This window comes from Rhopalosiphum padi, chromosome 4, assembly GCF_020882245.1.
Source record: "Rhopalosiphum padi isolate XX-2018 chromosome 4, ASM2088224v1, whole genome shotgun sequence".
NCBI lineage: Eukaryota > Metazoa > Arthropoda > Insecta > Hemiptera > Aphididae > Rhopalosiphum > Rhopalosiphum padi.
In genome coordinates, this window is record NC_083600.1 from 32,531,313 (window position 1) to 32,551,736 (window position 20,424).

At 23.9% G+C, this 20,424-nt stretch overlaps 2 protein-coding genes and 1 long non-coding RNA gene across 6 annotated transcripts; 2 read left to right on the top strand and 1 right to left on the bottom strand.

Moving 5' to 3' along the window:
* Positions 1-1,965: 1,965 nt before the first annotated feature.
* LOC132929533 (uncharacterized) lies at positions 1,966-7,539 on the top strand. Its single transcript, XM_060994928.1, has 6 exons — positions 1,966-2,118; positions 4,185-4,364; positions 5,361-5,548; positions 6,309-6,429; positions 6,603-6,739; positions 6,801-7,539. The coding sequence occupies exons 1-6, from the start codon at positions 2,037-2,039 to the stop codon at positions 6,948-6,950; spliced, it is 858 nt and encodes a 285-aa protein (XP_060850911.1). The 5' UTR covers positions 1,966-2,036; the 3' UTR covers positions 6,951-7,539.
* Positions 7,540-10,825: 3,286 nt separating this feature from the next.
* On the bottom strand, positions 10,826-13,975 carry LOC132929605 (uncharacterized). Its single transcript, XR_009662124.1, has 3 exons — positions 13,821-13,975; positions 11,151-11,980; positions 10,826-11,090 (listed from the first exon to the last, which is right to left on the bottom strand). It is a non-coding gene; the product is annotated as an uncharacterized LOC132929605 (long non-coding RNA).
* A 227-nt stretch (positions 13,976-14,202) lies between these two features.
* LOC132930687 (uncharacterized) lies at positions 14,203-19,796 on the top strand. Of its 4 annotated transcripts, none has more exons than XM_060996688.1 (9): positions 14,203-14,379; positions 14,448-14,660; positions 15,855-16,034; positions 16,602-16,792; positions 17,565-17,685; positions 17,865-18,001; positions 18,063-18,194; positions 19,407-19,469; positions 19,567-19,796. In XM_060996688.1, exons 2-9 carry the CDS (start codon positions 14,546-14,548, stop codon positions 19,732-19,734), a joined length of 1,107 nt encoding a protein of 368 aa, XP_060852671.1. In that variant the 5' UTR covers positions 14,203-14,379; positions 14,448-14,545; the 3' UTR covers positions 19,735-19,796. The 4 variants fall into 4 exon arrangements, with proteins under 4 accessions (XP_060852671.1, XP_060852672.1, XP_060852670.1 ...); XM_060996689.1 differs by having other exon boundaries at positions 14,451-14,660; XM_060996687.1 differs by having other exon boundaries at positions 14,568-14,660.
* The last annotated feature ends 628 nt before the right edge of the window (positions 19,797-20,424 follow it).

Consider the following 20,424-nt stretch of genomic DNA (forward strand, 5'->3'; position numbering starts at 1 on the left):
GTGAGTCTTATAAGCGGCGTCTACTGTATTTAAATGAGTTTATTTATAGATATACGTATGTAACTATTTTTTTTTTTTTTTAATTTTTTTTTGTTAATATTTTAAATTTATAATTGTCTTTAGTTTTTATTTTATAACTGACAACAAAAAAATATACACTAGCTGGGTCAAAATTCATAACAATTGTATTCAAGATTCAACATAAATTGTTCTCATATCTTTTATAAAGTATTAAAAATATATAAACACAAATTTATTTTGTATACATTTTAAGTTCAATTCATATAATTCAATATCATGATAATCTTATTATATAAAATAACATATTCAAAATATCAAGATTGATTTAGTTATAAGTAAAATTTAGCTTGAAGAAAAATGTAATAGATTATATTATAGTTTTCATTTAATTTCAAATACCAACTTGAAAATTTTGTTCCGGGGACCAGGATCCTTCAAATTGAATAACCACGATAACGTGCTACGATCCTTGAAACTGTTGAAATTGTAGTCCAATAATTTAAGAACTAAAATTTTTGATTCACTAAATTAAACTGGAAATACTCTTTCAGTTATATCATGTATATTGTATATAAATGATTTTTAAATGTTCCGAACGCATATGCTATTAGCAGCTAGGTCCTTTTTATATACCATGAATACTCATATTGCACTGAAAGTTAAATTTAAAGATTTTGAGAAAACTGAGTATTGACATATCGGAGCTTATGTTAAATAGTTTTTTAACGTTTCAAAATATTGTTGATAAAATCCCTTCCACCAATTAGACACATATTCTTATGCAACGTTGTTAAAGGTTAAGCTAAGTTAACTACATAGTGACACAAAAATTGCAGTATATCTAATAGTTACATTGTTAGAAGGTAGATTATGTGATAAAACAATAAAAATATAAAGCGATAAACTATTTATTTTATTGTATAAACTGTAAAATTTACTATTATGGCGAACAAAAATAAATTAAACAAACATGATTTACATGTTTATTTAACGTCGATATTAACGATATAGATTATAACACATTTGTTATATTTGAATAAAAAAATATTTTTTAATTGTTCACAGTTGTATTGTAAACACACATTTAGAAACAAACACAATATATTATTAATTTATCATAATAATTAATAATTATTTTCATAATACTGTTGTTCATTCTCACATCAGTTTTAAAATAATCGTAATATATTATATATTATAGCAGCCTAATATAATATTCAAAAATTTAGCAATATTTATTATTATTTTAGTCGTAGTAACGAATAATAAAAAAAATTGTGTTTCTATTGTTTCCTATAAAATACAATTACTTATTTACAAGATCTATAAAAAAAAAGAGTACATAAATATACGATAATATAATAAAACATTATTTGAAAAAAAATTATTGTATTCCTATATTAGGTACGGAGTGTCCCACGAGGATTTACCCATTGCAATATCTCCTGAAATAATAAAGATATCATATTCATGCTTTTTTTAAAAAAAAAAGCACTTTTCTTACTTTCCACACTTAGAATAAAATCATTAATAGATACATTTACTTATCTATTTAGCACTAAATCCTTTAATTCGATATATTGTTGTGTAATATAATATTTTATATATAAAATGTTTGATTTTATATATTACAGTTGAATAGAAATATAATAATTATTTTGTTAAATCATCTCTTCAACATTATAAAAAGTATTGTACTTCTGATAGGTATATAATACCCATATAAATAAATATAAATATATCAATAATATAAATCATAAATTTAGTAACAATAAAAAAAAAATATTAATCAATTAATTAGTATAGAATTATACCACTAACAAACAGTAATATTTAGATAAATGCTCTATAATTATTTTTTAATTATGTATACAACTGCGAATAATTGTCAAAATTATTATTCAAATACTTACCAAAAGGTATAACTAATAATAAAATAACAATACATCTAAAAAGAACATGTTTATAATGTTTCAGTTTCCCATCATATTGTTGTTTAAATTTCAAACAATAAAATGAATAGTTTAACGGTTAACATTTTTATTTTTATATTACATATATACCTATTGGTCAATGTCATTACAGAAGATAATATTGGTAAATAAAAATACAAACAAAAATATACTTTATTATATTATGATGAATAATGAGCTTTTATATTTGTAATTATAGATTTTTGTTATAATAATATATTTTTAATTTTATTAAAAATATATGTATGATATTTATATCTATTTATACCCATTAACCTTATATTATGCATAGACCTTATACTACCATATATTACCAAAATCTGTTTAATTGAATTAAGCTCCTTTTTTTCATAAACTTTTACATATTCGTGTGTAAATATATATTTTTACATACTTAGTAAATTAGTGTACATTTTTAGTATATTTTGTAAATATTTTATAGTTTTGGATTTATTCTGAATTTTTGTCGATATCCAACAATAACAAAAATATGATACGCTTTCGAAGTGATTAATATGGAAAATGTTTATTTAAAAAATAATTTAACTTACATTGTTGTAAGTCTTGTATTTATTTTTTTATTTATACATTATAGTATAATATAACTTACTGTAGTTGATGTGAACATTTCATTCATTCAATACAAAAACATTTGCAACCAAATTATTGTTTCCAAATTTTTAAATATCAAAGAAAATATAGTTTTGCATTGTTACAAGAATTAAATAAGTGATGTTTCTTTATACATTATACATACTATTTTACTAATCTTTATATATATATTTCTTATTTTACTGTAACTCAAAAATGAATCATTGTAAATATTTACGATTACATTTTCAAAATATTTTGACTTTTTTTATGCTACTTATAGACAATTGACATTTTCGACTTTTCTAAGTTTTTTTTTTTGAAATGCCTATAAAAAAATGTATTAAAAGCTTTATTATAAGTTGCACTTATCGTACTAAAAAAAAAAAAAAAATCAAAAATCGTTAGTCACAATTTTTGTTTATAACCATTTAAAGTTAAAATGTTTACGAGATATGTCAAAATTGCGAAAATTTGATAGAGATTTTGAAGTCGAAAATGCATAATATTTAGTGATTTATACCTAAGATTAAAAAACCCAATACTAGGTGGATATAATATAATATATTAATATATCCTACTAATTATCCTAGACTGACAAATCAACTCCGTTCAGAATCGTTTTTCGTATACAATGATTCCTGTCATTGCATTCAAATTTAACACATCCATTATAGCGACCTACTCTCCATCTCTATTATACAGCAGAGCAATATTTACTTGCCCACCTTTTTTTTATGAATTTTATCGTTTAAATTGTTTTTTTTTGTTCATTTTTTAACGAGATATAGCATTTTAAAGTTGGGTGGTTTTTGGTTTTTATAATACTTTTTGTTTCTAAAAAACAATTATCACACGGGTAATATATAATAATAATAAGAAGTACATATTTTTATATGTTATTAACTCGCTATAAAATGACTAAATGACTATCGACGCAGTGATGAATATTATACCTGTAGTTATTACGTCGAACCATCAATAGCATATGCATTTCCATATCTAATTTAGATAACAATAACATTGAAATCAACTCCTAACAGCCATAATAACATGTAAGACGAACACCTAAAAACCTAAAAGCACCCAACTTTTAGCAGTTATAACTCACTCACAATTGAATGAAAAATAATAATTTTGAGGATAAAATTTATGAAAAATATAGCCCTTCTATTTTATGACATTTTAAACATAGGTTGCCCTTTGAAAATAAAAAGGTGATTGTGATTTCTCTATTAAGTATAAGGGTGAAAAAAATGAAAATGTTATATAGTTTTAGAAAAGAGTAAAACTAAAATTTTTGAAAAAGTCATCACTTTTTTCAATAATAAATGTTCAATGATAAAATAATCATTCTGTATATCTTCATGTTTTCGGTATATTAATCAAAAGGTTTGAATTCAATTGGTTTCTTATGTAATATACTATTGAAATCCATGGTACAGACCGAAGTAAAACCTATATTTCTTTCATTTTTTATGACATGCATCCATATTTTTGGTTTAAATGATGAAACTGAGATGATTTTTCCTATTCCTACCCATGATTACCTTAAATAATAGATCAAATATTTTGGTATATATATTTTTTCTCTTTTAGAACTTGGTCAATCATCATGTAGATACTCAGGTAACCACGATCCCAACAATACAGCATGTTACGTTAATGCATTTGAAATAAGCAAATTACCAACGAATGAATGCACGTCTTATGTCTATGATGGAATATCATGTACAAACGATTCGAAAATCGTACCTAATTATTCTCCAGATGATTTAAGTAAAAAAATATTACAATTTTACCTAGTTGCTAGTACATAATATTATATTAATATAACGATATATTATAGTTGTTATAATAAAATAAATATTTAAAATAAAATCTTGAACAGCTCTAAAGGAATACAATTTTAGTTTTAGTTATTTTGCTAGCTTAACATTATTTTAATTAAAAATATTGAAATACAAGACAACCGTGATAATAAATTGTAGACTGATTGATGTCAAATCTTCGTAGTCGTAATCATTTTCAACTAGAAAAATGAGTACCTATAAATCATTAAAATTAATTTAATTTTATATATTGAACGACCAATGATTTCATAGTGTATATTTTTAAATACATACATAAAAAAAATATGTATATGTTAGGGATTAATAATCTTCCCCCATTCATTTTCATATTTCTGCAAAAAAAATAAATCTGAAACTCTGTCTCCACTCAGAATAAATTTTTTTTCTACACACACTATGAATTAAGTATTATTATTAATATAAGATAAATTATAATGTAATTCATTAGTTTATTACCATAGTATTGACTTAATAATACGGTATTGATTTATGAATAAAGCTAATAGATTTTAAAAATTGACAGATTTATTCTAATTTATGGTTATTTAACTTGTGTTATTTATAGTTTTAACTAACTATACGAATTAGTGTTGGTTTTTAAAAATATAATACAAGAGCTTGATATAGGTAACATAAATTATTATGGTTCAAAAATTGTGTAGGTAAACATTAAAAAAAATATGACTATATTGCCACTATATGATTTATTTTAATAATGAAATTGAGAATTAAAAATTTATGATTTTATTAAACACCTTATATTATCTATTTATTTTTGTAAGACTTATATTTAACTTAAATTTATTTAGAGAATTTAAGTAGATACCTATCAATAAGTCAAACTTTATTATGTATACTTTATAAAAATCATTTTTAAAATTATCATTCACAATAATTTAAGTAAAGTTATGATTTTTTATAGCAAACATCAAATTACTAACAAATTTTAGCTCTAAAGTGTTTTTATTTTATGGACTAAATGTAAATGATTGGTTTTCCAACAATTTTAATGATAGCATTGAAACTACAGCTCAAAACTTGAAAGAATTCATAGACGAATATCCTATAGCAGGGTTAATTTTGACTGGAATAGAATACCCTGTTTTAACTGTAAGTACTGATAATATTAAGAATAATAGCCAATTCCGTTTAAATGTATAAATATAGTTTGATAAAGTCAGAATAGTATAAATTATTAAAGTCATTAATATATATTTAAAAAAAGTATATATTTTTGTTATTTTAGATTTAGTAGTAGTTTTGACGCAAAACTTCAAAGGGGGTAAATTTTTAACCGTAGCATAAACAAATTGATTCAATAGAATTCTTCATTATAATCCTGTTGTCAAATAATTTCATAATTACTTTTAATTAAAAGTTGGCGTAACATCAATTTAATACATTGCAGTTAACAGAACTAAAGATGAATAGACAAATTGCTCCTTAGACAGTTAGACTTGTGACAAAAAAATTATTATAGATTCCTCCTATGATTTTAATTTTTAAATCATATATTGTACAATATATTTAACAACAAATTATACCTACAATTGTAGTAATTCTCAAAAAAGATCTACAGCGGTAATATAAGGTCTAAAGACTACTAATTTTAAAATATACTACAAACGATAAACTTACAACATTACGAGGACTGGAACATTTTTAATTTTCATAGTGGGCAGTAGATGAAATAAGTCTGATGACCTATGAACTAATGCATATTCATTTACTTGCGTTAGGTACTTATAAATAGTTAATACATACACATTATTACATTTATTACATCTTTACATAATATTGTTATGATTGTTTACTATTATTATAACTTGTAATAGTTTATTTATTATATGTTTTTTTTTATTTATTTAAGGACAACTTCTACATAGAATTTCAATCATACGTCACATGCATAAAGAATAAAAATCCAAAAATAAAAATTGGTTTTTATATTAAAGCTTTAACGATGATAGTGCTTACAAATGCTACAACATGTAAGTAATTAAATATTAAAATCAAATTGATATTAATAAAATAGAGAATATCATTAGTAGCATCATTATTGTTTTAAATTATACTTAACTATGATTCATAAGATTTAACTTTAAAATAAATATACATACAGTCTAATATACGAGTAAATTATATGGTATGTTTTGTGTGATAGGGTTCGATTTTTCAAAGCTAAATGACACTATTGATTTCTATTTGATTACATTTCATGGCTTTAATGATTGTACTGATAAATTATATGATAGCGGAACTACTCCTTTGAACTCAGATGATCCAAATATTTATACCTTAGTAAGATTTGTTTCAAAGACTTGAGTCAAAAATATTATTTAAAAAACAATGATTTTTCCAGGAAAAATTTGGTGCTTCGTTAACCGATTCAAAAATTGCAAGGGAAAAGGTTTATTTAGAATTTGTAATAACTCCTACAGTAAATTATAAAGATCGTTTCAAGTATAGGCATTGTGAAGTATCATTTAATCAGGTATACAAATGTTTTTAATTTAAAATTAGGATTATTATTGATACGTTGTGTCTGTATATAAATATAATACTAATTGGTAACTAATATTTTTAATAAATAAATTGGATTTTCCCGTGACATTTTTCGGTGGATTTTTTTCTGATTACCGATTTTTGTATGTATAGTTTTGTATTATACCTACTTATAACAAATTAGTATTATTATATATCTGATATCTAAAAGCAATTGATTAAGCACTTGATTATAAGAGTAAGCACTAAATCCAAACGCAATAAATATTAGATTTTGGTGAAAAAAATAATTGTTTAATTCTTCTGATATGGTTTCCCGGCTATTTTACAAATATTTTAGTTATGACTCAGAAGTCAGGGGAACCCTCCCTTTTTTACACCTTTATCTCTGACATATCCTTAAGGACACCCATATTATGAATTAAAAATATGATTTAAAATGGCCATAACAAAAATTCGTAGATGAAACATTTTGTGCTTAAAAATGTGGGAGATTAAGTTTTAGAGGTACCTATAGTTATACTTGCAAGTTATAAATTTATGTAACTATATTAATATATTAATGAAAACTGTAGTCAAGGATGTCGAAATCGTTCTAATTCACAGATTTTAAATGGAAATAATGGCAATATAAGTCATAACGTATTTATAACATTTTTTGAAAAAAAATGTTTGACTAATATCATTATGGACTAATACAAAATGGATTTAAATATGATAAAAATTTTTAAATTTATTTGATTATAGACAATTTGTGTATACATTTTATTTAGTTGAAATTTAAGATGCTGAAAATAAAAAAAAACGAAAACAAGATAGCCGCTTTTTTTTTACAATAGATGTTCTTTGTGTAAACCATTAAATAAGTCACTATAAACTGCTATGACCAAAATGTTTGATTATATTAAAAATAATGCAATAAGACTACGTTAAATTAGTCAATCAGTAGGTCATGACACTAATTTAATTCTAGTCGCCTTCTAGTATCACAAGAAATAGTGGAGATAGACATTTCTGAGATGATTAGGTTAGATATTACGAAGGTTATAGAGATTGGAGTATAAGAGTTTGTCATGGTACCATTTTGTACAGTCGGAATGAAAAATATATTTATGGGGAGTATCATTTGAATTGGAATGTTTGATTTTTGTTGATGTTAGTGGGTTTGAAAAATATCCATAATTGGATATCATAAATTCAAATTGGTTTCAGTTTATCAGAAGAGTGATTTTTTAGTGTTCACTTTGATTTTAAGATATATAAATATTAATTTGCAAAAGATACTATACTGACCGATGGTATCCACTAAGAAATATACAGCGTCCGATAAAATCAATGACGCCTTTAATAAATATAGTAAGAGTAATATAATAAGTAGAAGTAATATGCTTTTTAAAGTATAATTAGCAGTACTCTGTTGTTCCTGATTTAGAGTTTCTGTTGCTATGATAATATTGTTATTGCTGGTAATAATAGAGTAATAATTATTGCCATGCAGTTAGTTATCAGTAGTGTCAGTATAATGATATAACTCTATTTGGTAGAATTTGAAGAATTTAGCAGATTAAGACATTGACGGGGAGATTTAAATAAATCATCGAATGAGACAGGTTGCAAAATGATCTGTTCGGAACAGGTATCCAAAATCCAGGAGTGGCATAAAATGCGTCTATATACTATCAGACAGATTGTATGGTGTTGTAAATTCATTATATAAACTATTATTTATTTCTTATTATATAATTTAAAATAATATAATGGAAATTTCTGAACTTAAAATACACGCACAAAATATTTTGGGATCACGTGAAATTTAATACGCGAACGCAATTATTAAAATATTTCAGATGATATTCCTAAATTATAGATAATCTAGGTAGGTCACGTATCATTGTATTATTATAATGAGAATCTTAGATATGTGTTTACATAAATGCTATAAACTATTTTATTTCAAATTTCAAAGAAATTGTGCTGAAAAGTTTCCCTAAAGTTATAAGTAGGGACCTGATTTTTATGCAAAAATTTTAGTTAAATATGCACATATATATGCACTCAAAAATTCAAAAGTATGCAAATAATATGCAAAAAAAAATTATTGTTTAAAAAATTAAAATTTAAAAAAAATTTAAAAGTATAGTAATAAGTGAAAAAAAAATACAATTTAAACATAATTTTTTTAAATGTGTATTAATTTTTGAATAAGTAGCAACATATGATGTAACAAAATGTGCTTTTAAATTATTGAATTGAAAACTTTTACGATTGTCGCGAAGCACCTAACCTTGTATTTCGAAAAACTTCTTTCCACATCTGCTGACATAATGGGTGCGTATTTGAAACAAGAAATATCTTCTGGTGACAACTCTGCAAGGTCTTCATCATCGTTTCTTATTTCTCCGCTTATAATTTCAGAAATTTTTTTTATTTGTGATAATCCGGGATTTTTTGATAATATTTCCGATAGTTTGACTTTAGCAAATTCAATACCTCGTTCTCCTTCACTCAATTTATTTTCTACATTTTGTTTTATTCGGTCGAATTATATTTGTCAGGAACGTCGGCAATCGGGAAAAATCGGCAAGTACTCGTGTATCAAACTTTGAGTATAATTTAAAATATTTTATTAAGTATTTATAAAATATGCACATTGTATGTAATTACCCCGAAATATGCAATTATTATGCATTTTTATGCAAATATGCAAAAATATGCAAAAAAAAATTAACAGTAGAATCTACGTTTAACGAAACGTCAAGATATTTAATCAGAATTATTATACGTCAAATATAAAAGAAAATGCATTTGCATAAAAATCCGGGCCCTAGTTATAAGTGAAGTGAAAAAGATGTACCTCAACGTTTATTTTTCTTTTAACCATTTTTAGTTTAAAATTAAACTCGGTCATTTGCTTATTTTCATATTTTTTTGCAAAAACAAATTTCTCATTTGAAATGTATCCTTGAAATCAATTGATACAGTAATTTTAATACATTAATAAATGTATGAGAAAATCCGTTAATAAAAAATAAAATACAATAATTATTAATAAACACTTAAACAAATCACAAAGTTGTTAACTTAAAACGTAATACGTACCTATTGCTGTTTGTACAGTAAGATTTATTCTCACAACACTCTCTCTCATAACAATAAATAATAATATTACAAATATGATCTAAGATTCTATTTAAAACAACAAAATAACGTGCAAAAATAATCAAATAAAGTATTTATACATTTATGCATAGTTATTAAGTTTATAGTTCAACTATACCTAAAATAGACTGTGGGAAAGTTTTTTTCAATTACATACGTAAATTAAATTAAGTTTTATATAGCACGCTTTTAACATATATCATTGTGTTACTTTATAGTATAAATTGATACATAATTCTTAGTTCTTACCCCACATATAATAAAATATATTATTTGGTTAGAAATTAATAATTTGAATAATAAAAATATAAAATTAAGTTTAAATCAGTAAACCAGGACCACTCGTTACTCACTTAAGTATTAGGTTAATAACATCTTTTTCAAAATCAACTAATTAACCATTGTGTCAACTACACTTAGACAATAAACTAAAAGATGGGATTTAAAATTTATAATTATTTTAATATAACAAAATAGTAGGATTAAATGAGTTTATTTATAGATATACGTATAAAACTATTTTTATTTTTATTTTTTATTGATATTTTCATTTTCAATTGTGTTTAGATTTTTTTCTATAAACGACAAAATATATACGTTAATTAGATCAAAATTTATGAAAATTGTATTCAAGTTCCACATAAATTGTTCTTATATATTTTCTAAAATATTAAAAATAAATAAACACAAATTTATTTTTTATGTATTTGATGTTCAATTTTTACAAAATTCGCTCAAATAATGAAAAACTTATTATATAAAATAACATTTTCAAAATATCTAGATTAATTTTATTATAAGTAAAATTTAACTTGAAGAAAAATGTAGTAGATTGTATAAAAGTGTTCATCTAATTTCAAAAACCAACTTAAAAATTTAGATCCAGCGACCATGATCCTTCAAATTGAATAACCACAATAACGTGCTACGATCCATGATACTGTTGAAATATTGTAGTCCAATTTTGATTTTGATTCACTGTAATATACTAGAAAGTTCTGTGTCAAACGTCAGTTATAGTATGTTGTATATATATATATATACATACATTATGTTTTTTTATACTTTTATGAACTCATAAAGTAATGCCGCATTGGCAGGTCCTTTTTGTAAATCCATGTGAAAGAATACAACCAATACCATAAATTATCATTTATTGCACTGCAAGTAAAATTGAAAGGTTTTGAGAAATTTGGGTATTGAAACACCGGAGCTTGTGTTAAATAGTTTTTTAACGTTTCAAAATATTGTTGATAAAATTCCTTCCTCCAATTAGGCACATTTTATTATACAACGTTGTTAAATGTTAAGTTAAGTTAGTTACGTAATGACACAAGAATTTCAGTAAAACCAATAGTTACATCGCTAGTAGATATCATGTATGAGTGTATGACATAGTATGATGTACATGTTTCTTTTGCATGGTTAATTATGATATACTCGTAGTTACACATTTGTTATTTGAAATAAAAAAATTGGCAATTGTTCACTGCAGTTGTATTGTAAACACACATTTAGAAATAAACATAATAATGACATTTATTATTAATTTGTTATAATAATTATAATTATTTTCATAATATTGTTATTTATTCTCACAGAAATTTTAAAATTAAGTTATAATATATTATATTATAGCAGACTAATATAGTTTTCAACAATTTAGAATTTGTAATTGTCATTTTATTTGTGGTAATAAATAATGAAGACAATTGTGTTTTTGTAGTTCCGCATAAAATGTAATAACTTATTTATAAGATCTATAAAATCAAACAGTATGTAAAATACGACTATATAATAAAATATTAATTAAGAAAAAAAATATTGTATTGCTAAATGTACAAGATGTCCCGTGAGGATTTATCCATTGTGATATCCCTGAAATGATAAAAAAATCATAATTATTCAGACTTTCATATAGTGTTAAACATATGATATAATGTTATTATGGAGTCTTTTATTATTTTAGTGCTTTTTTGAGACAATATACTTCAAAATATATAATTCATCAATATTATTTTAAATTAATTATCAGTAATTTGAGCTCCTTATATTAATGTAAAATAATTTTGATTTCGTTCAATGTAATTTTTCTTTACTTTTATTTAATTGAAGTTAGCAGGGAGTCTGGAAATACATTACAATTGTGTGAGTATGACATTATCTTAAAATACAATGTTAACTTAACGTAATATAACAGTATCAACTAATTTATTTCTAAAACAAAAATACAATGATCATTGATTCAAGGGTGATTGATAGTCATTATGTATATGATCGTTGAATGAAATTTATTTGAGATGAATCAGTGGGCGTTTTTCCCACTATAATCGTTTTTCTAATTAATTTAAAAAATAATACACACGGTAAATCAGCCATATTTAATAATCTTTTGAATTTTAGTTAAGACCAATTATTTATTTATTTTTTGTCAAGTAATAAAAATTAAAATAAACAAATGAATAATATCTGATATAATAATTCATTTGAAACAAACATTTACCTAATGGTCCAAGCTGCTAGCTAATGAAACTTTTAATAAAATGTTCATTTTTTATTGTAATACTAGGGTCATCGTTCTAAGTCATTTTGTACGGTTGATCATTAAAAGTGCAAAACGTGGACACTTTGTACGGTCAGGTAAAACTTTAGATTGCAGAACGCGGACACTTTGTACTATTATATACATAAATAATATAAATAAGTCTGAAGTCATGAACAATTTTATTAATAATGTTTTTAAGTTTAAATATTATTTGGTAAATCTTCTAAATTTCTACAAATCATATAGAACCAGTAATTACCTACCTACTATACAAATAATGAATTGTTATTTCTTTATTGTGTAAGTTTAAATAACTATAGTATATTTCTTATTATTAAAAATATTATTAAATTTATTACATATTATATAAATTAACTATTTTTGTGAAAATTGTTGAAGGGTTCTTAAAATCTAATGATTATTTTGACTTGTAGTTATTTTACTATATTTGATAACGTTTGTAATGTAGTTAATATTTTATATTCAATTTTCACATTATATATTATACAGTGTACTCTTGATTATCCACAATCAGACTATCCGTTGTCTTCCGAGGAATCGTCTACATACCTATATGTATACAAAAAAAAAAATATAAATATATCTTTAGATTATACATAATTATCGATTTAATTGGGTTGTGATAGCCAATTACTTGATAACGACGTAAAATACAATACGCTTGTTTAATACATATTAATACTTTTTAGTTTTTGTTTTTGGTAATTGTTAATTATCCGTAGATGCCCTGCCACCCTATTCCGCAGATAATGCAGAGTACTTACTGATAAGTAAAATAATAACTATAGACATTAATATATTATAAACTTTATGTAGGTATATAAATAGTACAAAGTGTCCGTATTCTTAAACTTAAATTTTTATCTGACCGTACAAAGTGTGCGTTATGCAGTTTTAACAATGTACCTTACAAAATGACCGCTTACCTTGAGTCATATTATTACAATATTATTATGTATGACCCAAGTGATAAATAAAAAAAAATTGAAGTACTTCATTTAAATGAATGGCGTTTACTGTTTATACTTTATGACGTATTATAATTTTAATTTAAACAGTTAAAACATATTATTGTTTGTTATCTATTAACTTATTATTTAACGTTCTTACTTGCCACACAGAATAAAATCATTAATATATGTATTTACTTACCTATTTAGTACTATATCCTTTATTTCAATATATTGTTTTATAATATAATATGTTAAACCTATGTATATTGTTTGATTTTATATGTCATAGGCGAATAGAAATACAATAATTATTTTGTAAAATCATCTCTTCAACATTATGAAAATTATTATGCTTCTGGTAGGTATATAATACTCATATAAATACATTTAAATATATAAACAATATAAATCATAAATCTAGTAACAATAAAAACAATATTGTTGAATTAATGACTATAGTACACTCTACTACTAACAAACCGTTTTATTTAGATAAATGTCCCATAATTATTATATATTTATGTATACAACTGTGAATAAGTGTAAAAACTATTATTCAAATACCTGCCAAAAGGTACCTTTAAAACTGATAATTAAAATAACTATACATCTAAAACGAACGTGTTTAGTGTGTTTACATTTCCTATAAAATGTTTTTTAAATTTTAAATAATAAAATGAATAGTTTAATGGTTAACATTTTTTTTTTTACATTACATCTACACATGTTGGCTAATGGCATAACAGAAGATTATTTTGGTAAATACAAATACAAACAACGATATACTTTTGTAACGATTGCCGTCTATCGTACATTACTCTTTAAGTAGGACACGCGCCGCTAAATTTCCGAGTGTGAGAAATGGCGAGTGGAACTAACTGCTGACCAAACGTTTTTGGGCACAGATTGGTGTATATTATAATTATGACCGATGCGTGTTTGACAGGATTGTACGACACGCAGAAGAACCCGACAGTGATAACGACACCGACACCATTGAATAACTACAGTAACGGCACGTTAACACCTACCCAGATCGGTAACCCTATTCATATCCTATTAATATATTTATATATATGTATATTTATATCTTATATCTATTATACATTATCTAATATCTATCATACAATTATCTGTCATACCAATAATATATGTTATATTTATACTCATGTGTTTACTTAAATAAGGCAACCCTGATCTCTAGTGTTAATATTACTCGCCGAAGTCGAGTCTCCTCGAGACCTAGTTAATATTTAAACATAAATTTCCACAGACACGTGAGTACACGTTACGACTTAGTGAAGAAGGGACGTTACACTTCATTATATGATGAATAATAAACGGATTTAATTGTACATAAAGAAATTTATTTTTATGATGCAATCACATTATAATATAATATAACTATAGTTAATGTGGAAATTTCATTCATTCAATACATAAACATTTGCAACCAACTTGTCTCTAAATTTTTAAATCTCAAAGAAAATATAGTTTTGCATTGTTACAAAAACTAGATAAGTAATAAATATATATTATACATATTTGTTAATCAATTACTACAATTTTGTATTTTTATTACTGTAAGATCTGTTCTCTAATGATGAATAATAAAAAACTTAAATTCACCTACAGGCTACAATAATGTATGGAAGGATTCAAATAATTCCTCTGATAGTTTTGAGAATACGAATATAATAATCACATATTATTAAAACCACGTACAGTCTAAAAACAAATTCTTGGCCCATCCTGAACAGTAGTCGTATATTAGAATACAATATACCAACCTTAAAACCTATTAAAACATTAATAAATAAAATATATCGAACTATTTTGTTTTATAAGACATAATACTTAATAACAATGAAATTATTATGATTTTTTTATTGAATCATATTTCTATAGTACATTGTTGTTTGTAAATACATATTATAAATGTAATACCAAATGTTAAGTAATGAGTCTTCTTTCACAATTTTCTTTGTTGGCAAATTAACACAAATAATAATAAAATTGTATGTATATATATATATATATATATATATATCTTAAAGTTTTCGGAGTATTGTTGAAATAGTTTAAATTTAGTTGGTTTCAACTAGGCAATTTACAACATATTTTCTTTAAATTTATAATGACATGGATCCATATTTTTGGTTTCAATGATGAAGCTGAGATGATTTATCCTACTCATGATTACCTTTAATAATTTTGTAAATTTGTATTTTAGAACTTGGTCAATCATCATGTAGATACTCAGGTAACCACCATCCCAACGATACAGCATGTTACGTTGATGCATTTGAAATAAGCAAATTACCAACGAATGAATGCACGTCTTATATCTATGACGGAATAACATGTACAGACGATTCAAAAATCGTACCTAATTATTCTCCAGATGATTTAAGTAAAAAAATATTACAATATTAGCTAGTTACAATGAGTATATTAAAATAATAGTATATTGTAGTTCTTATGGTAAAATATTGATGACGATAAGATCTTGAACAGCTCTAAAGATTTAAAATTTTAGTTTTAGTTTTTTTGATAACTTAATGTTATTTTAATTACAAATAATGAATGACGCAACGACCAGAAAAATAAATTGCATCTGCTTGTATTGAGGCCTAATTGTTGTCAATTCGTCAAAGCCGTAATCCCCTTTTCCACTAACAAAAATGAGTACCTATGTCATTAAAATTAATTTAATTTTAGATCATGAGCGACCAATTTTTACACATGGTATATTTTTAAAAACATATGTATATGTAAGGGATTAATAATCCTTAATAATACCTAATAATACCTTACATTACCTATTTATTTTTATAAGACATAAATTAAATGTATTTAGAGCATTTAAGTAGATACCTATTAATAAGTAAAACAACCTATATTATGTATACGCTATTAATAACAAATTTTATCAAATTAGTATTAACAATAATTTAAATATATTTATGATTTTGTACAGAAAACATCAAATCACTAACTAATTTTAGCTCTAAAGTATTTTTATTTTATGGACGACTAAATTTAAGTATTTGGACATCTGAAAATTTTAATGATAGCATTGAAACTGAAGCTCAAAATTTGAAAGAATTTCTTGACGAATATCCTGTAGTGGGGTTGATTTTGACTGGAATAAACTACCCTGTTTTAACTGTAAGTACTGATTATATTTAAAATAATAATAAACTCCTTCTTAATGTTTATGAATAAACAAGATATTTTGGTAAATTCAGAATAGTATTAATTATATAAAATCAATAATATATATTTATAAAAAAAGTATAAAGTTTCGGTATTTTAGAACTAGTAGTAGTTTTGACACAAAATTTCAAAGAGGGTAAATTCATAACCGAAGCATAAATAAATATGATGCGAAATAATCGTTTTTATCCTATAATCGAACAATTCTAATATTACTTTTAATTAAAAATTGGTGTAACGTAAATTTAATTATCAGAACCAAAAATGAATAAACAAATTGCTCCTTAGACAGTTAGACTTGTGACTAAAAAATTGTTATAGATTCCTCCTATGATTTTAATTTTTAAATCATATATTGTACAATATATTTAACAACAAATTATACCTACTATTGTAGTAATTCTCAAAAAGATCTACAGCGGTAATAATGTAATATAAGGTTTAAAGGCTACTAATTTTAAAATATACTACAAATGATAAACTTACAACATTATGAGAACTGGAACATTTTTAATTTTCATAGTGGGCAGTTGATGAAATAAGTCTGAGGACCTATGAACTAATGCATATTCATTTACTTGCGTTAGGTACTTATAAATAGTTAATACATACACATTATTACATTTATTACATCTTTACATATATTGTTATGATTGTTTACTATTATTATTTAACATAACTTGTAATAGTTTATTTATTATATGTTTTTTTTTATTTATTTAAGGACAACTTCTACATAGAATTTCAATCATACGTAGCATGTATAAAGAATAAAAATCCAAAAATAAAAATTGGTTTGTATTTAAGAGCTTCAACAATGACATATATTAAAAACGAAACAGAATGTAAGTAATTAAATTAAGTATTTAAATCATATTGGTATTAATAAAATAGAGAATATCTTTTATTAGCACCTTTATCGTTTTAAATTATACTTAATCATGATTTTTAAGATTTAATTTTAAAATTAATATACATACAGTTTAATATACGAGTAAACTATATAGTATGTTTTATGTGAAAGGGTTCGACTTTTCAAAGCTAAATGACATTATGGATTTCTATTTGATTACATTTAATTATTTTAATGATTGTTCTGAAGAATTATATAATGGTGGAACTACTCCTTTGCACTCCGATAATCCAAATATTATTACCTTAGTAAGATTTGTATCAAACATTTGAGTCAAAAATATGATTAAAAATACCATGATTTTTGCAGGAAGAATTTGGTGCTTCTTTAAACGTCTCAAAAATCGCAAAGGAAAAAGTGTATTTAGAATTTATGATAACTCCTACGACAATAATTTTTGATGAACGGAATTATTTACATTGTGAAATATCATTTGACCAGGTATACAAATGTATTTAATTTAAATTGTTCGTCAATTAGGATTATTATGCAGCCTGTATACCTTTTGTATATATTTAAATATAATACTAATTAGTAATTAAATGGGTTGATGGCAGGGACGTAGCTAAGATTTTTTCAGAGGGGGATGAAGTTGAAATAAAAACAGTAAGTAATATTAATCATTCTTATTAAGTTATTACATAAAAAAAAATTAAATTTATAACGACGTATTTAAAATATGTAATAATAAGTATAGTCGTTATTTGAGTTATTAATCATTAATTAGTAATTACTAAGTACTTACTTACTTCTAAAAAGATTGTCGATAATATTTTGAAAGGGAGCTGGATGTTCCAAACACTGGCTACGACCTTGGCAGAAACAAAGGGTACTATTATGTAGCCATGGTCATCAATATACATCATATGCTTACATATAATACTAACTATCAACCTATAATTTGTACATAGTAAGCAATGGTAGAAATTATCGTGTCAATATGTGTGTTTTTATTTTCAATAAAAGAAAATTAAAAAAAAAATAATGGATTCAACTACTAAATAGTAATTAATATGTGTATTAGAATTAACAAATATAAAAACTGACATTAAACAATATAGTACACATTAAATAGAAATATCTGAAAATAGAAATTTTAGCTACGTAACGTTGTCTGTAAATACAACTTTATTAGTGACAAAGCGCATATAAGACTTGCAGTAATATATCTGCATGACATAATATCATCCTTTTTGAAAAATAGAGTTTTGTATTAATTTCACCTGTAATCTTATTTCTTATTGCTACTTCGCGCAGTCATTGATACAATTTATAAGATAAGTTTAAAATATTATTTGTCGTTATATAATAAATTATAATTATCTATTTTACAAAAGTGGTAGAGAGAATATCGAAGGCTAAAATTAATACGAAAACCGTGAGAGGATTGTTTGGAATCATTGAGCAAAAATTCAGGAAAAATGGTTGAGTATTTTTTTTTTGGTTATAAACAAACTGAAAATAATTTACTAATTTACTATTTTATCGGTAGGTAATAATAATTTTAAAATAAAAAAAAACTAACCTAATCTAAATAAATATTTAAATCTCTCACACATTATATAATTAGTATTTCAGTAAAGTTATATAACTGTAACTAAATTATTTAAAATATAATCAATATTATATACTATTGTATATTATTGTTTACAGTATTGCAAAACCGATATCAAAAGTAAATGGTGTGCTGACAATGAAACAACATTCTATGAAAAAGTAATAATTAATGTATTGAACATACTATCATTAACTACTAACTATAGGTACCTATACTGTTTAACAGTATTAAAATTTTTTTTTCTATAATTTATAGGGTGTATTTGCAAGACAATATGCAGCAGGATGGGTAGGGAGGGATATAGATTTAGTCGATCGTGGTGGAAGTTGTGGATGTAACGGTGATCAGTTCATATCCTTTCATATGATATTAGATGCCTACAACAATAAAACAATGAGGACTTGCGATTTTAAAAAGGGCTGAATATTTAAATTATATATGATTGTCATCTAGTATTGTAATTATATTTACGATTAAATAATAAATTTGTTAAGTTTTTGTACATATTATAAATTAGTATTATGTATCTGATATCTAAGAATAATTGATTAAGTACTTGATTATAAGAGTGAGAACTAAATCCAAGCGAATAAATATTAGAATTTGGTAAAAATATAAATGTTTAGTTATGATTCAGAAGGTTCCTTACTTCCCCGTTTACACCATTATCACTACCACATCATTGAATACACCCATATTATGAATGAAAAATTAGGTTTAAATCTGAAATATAAAAACCTATAAAAAAATCGTTTTTATTTTTATACATTATACTATTTGTAAAACATGCAGACACTGCACACTTACTTCATTCGTTTTATTATACAATTAAATTAATGACGATTAATACAATTAGTTATGATAATATCAAATATAATGAATTTTTATTTATTTATTCATGAAATTTATTAGGAATGTGTAGTTAAAAATAACTTGTAATAAATTATACTAAGTATATACAATATAGTATTCAGAAAATGGTTGTCCATACGTCGAATTATCATTATAATGCACAATCTTAATGATTCAGTATATTTACTTCATGAAAAAATTGATTTTATTGAGTAGATGCCGCATTGATACAGCGGTTTAAAATTCACATCTAAAATGCAT

What these genes read in the sequence shown, in the direction of transcription:
- LOC132929533 (XM_060994928.1), top strand. Translation starts at nt 2,037, where the DNA reads ATGAATAGTTTAACGGTTAACATTTTTATTTTTATATTACATATATAC. An exon ending in TTATTCTCCAGATGATTTAA is followed by an intron (nt 4,365 to 5,360) that starts GTAAAAAAATAT and finishes GATTTTTTATAG; the next exon opens with CAAACATCAAATTACTAACA. An exon ending in ATCCAAATATTTATACCTTA is followed by an intron (nt 6,740 to 6,800) that starts GTAAGATTTGTT and finishes TGATTTTTCCAG; the next exon opens with GAAAAATTTGGTGCTTCGTT.
- LOC132930687 (XM_060996687.1), top strand. Translation starts at nt 14,298, where the DNA reads ATGAATAGTTTAATGGTTAACATTTTTTTTTTTACATTACATCTACAC. An exon ending in ATCCAAATATTATTACCTTA is followed by an intron (nt 18,002 to 18,062) that starts GTAAGATTTGTA and finishes TGATTTTTGCAG; the next exon opens with GAAGAATTTGGTGCTTCTTT. An exon ending in GTGAAATATCATTTGACCAG is followed by an intron (nt 18,195 to 19,406) that starts GTATACAAATGT and finishes TATTGTTTACAG; the next exon opens with TATTGCAAAACCGATATCAA.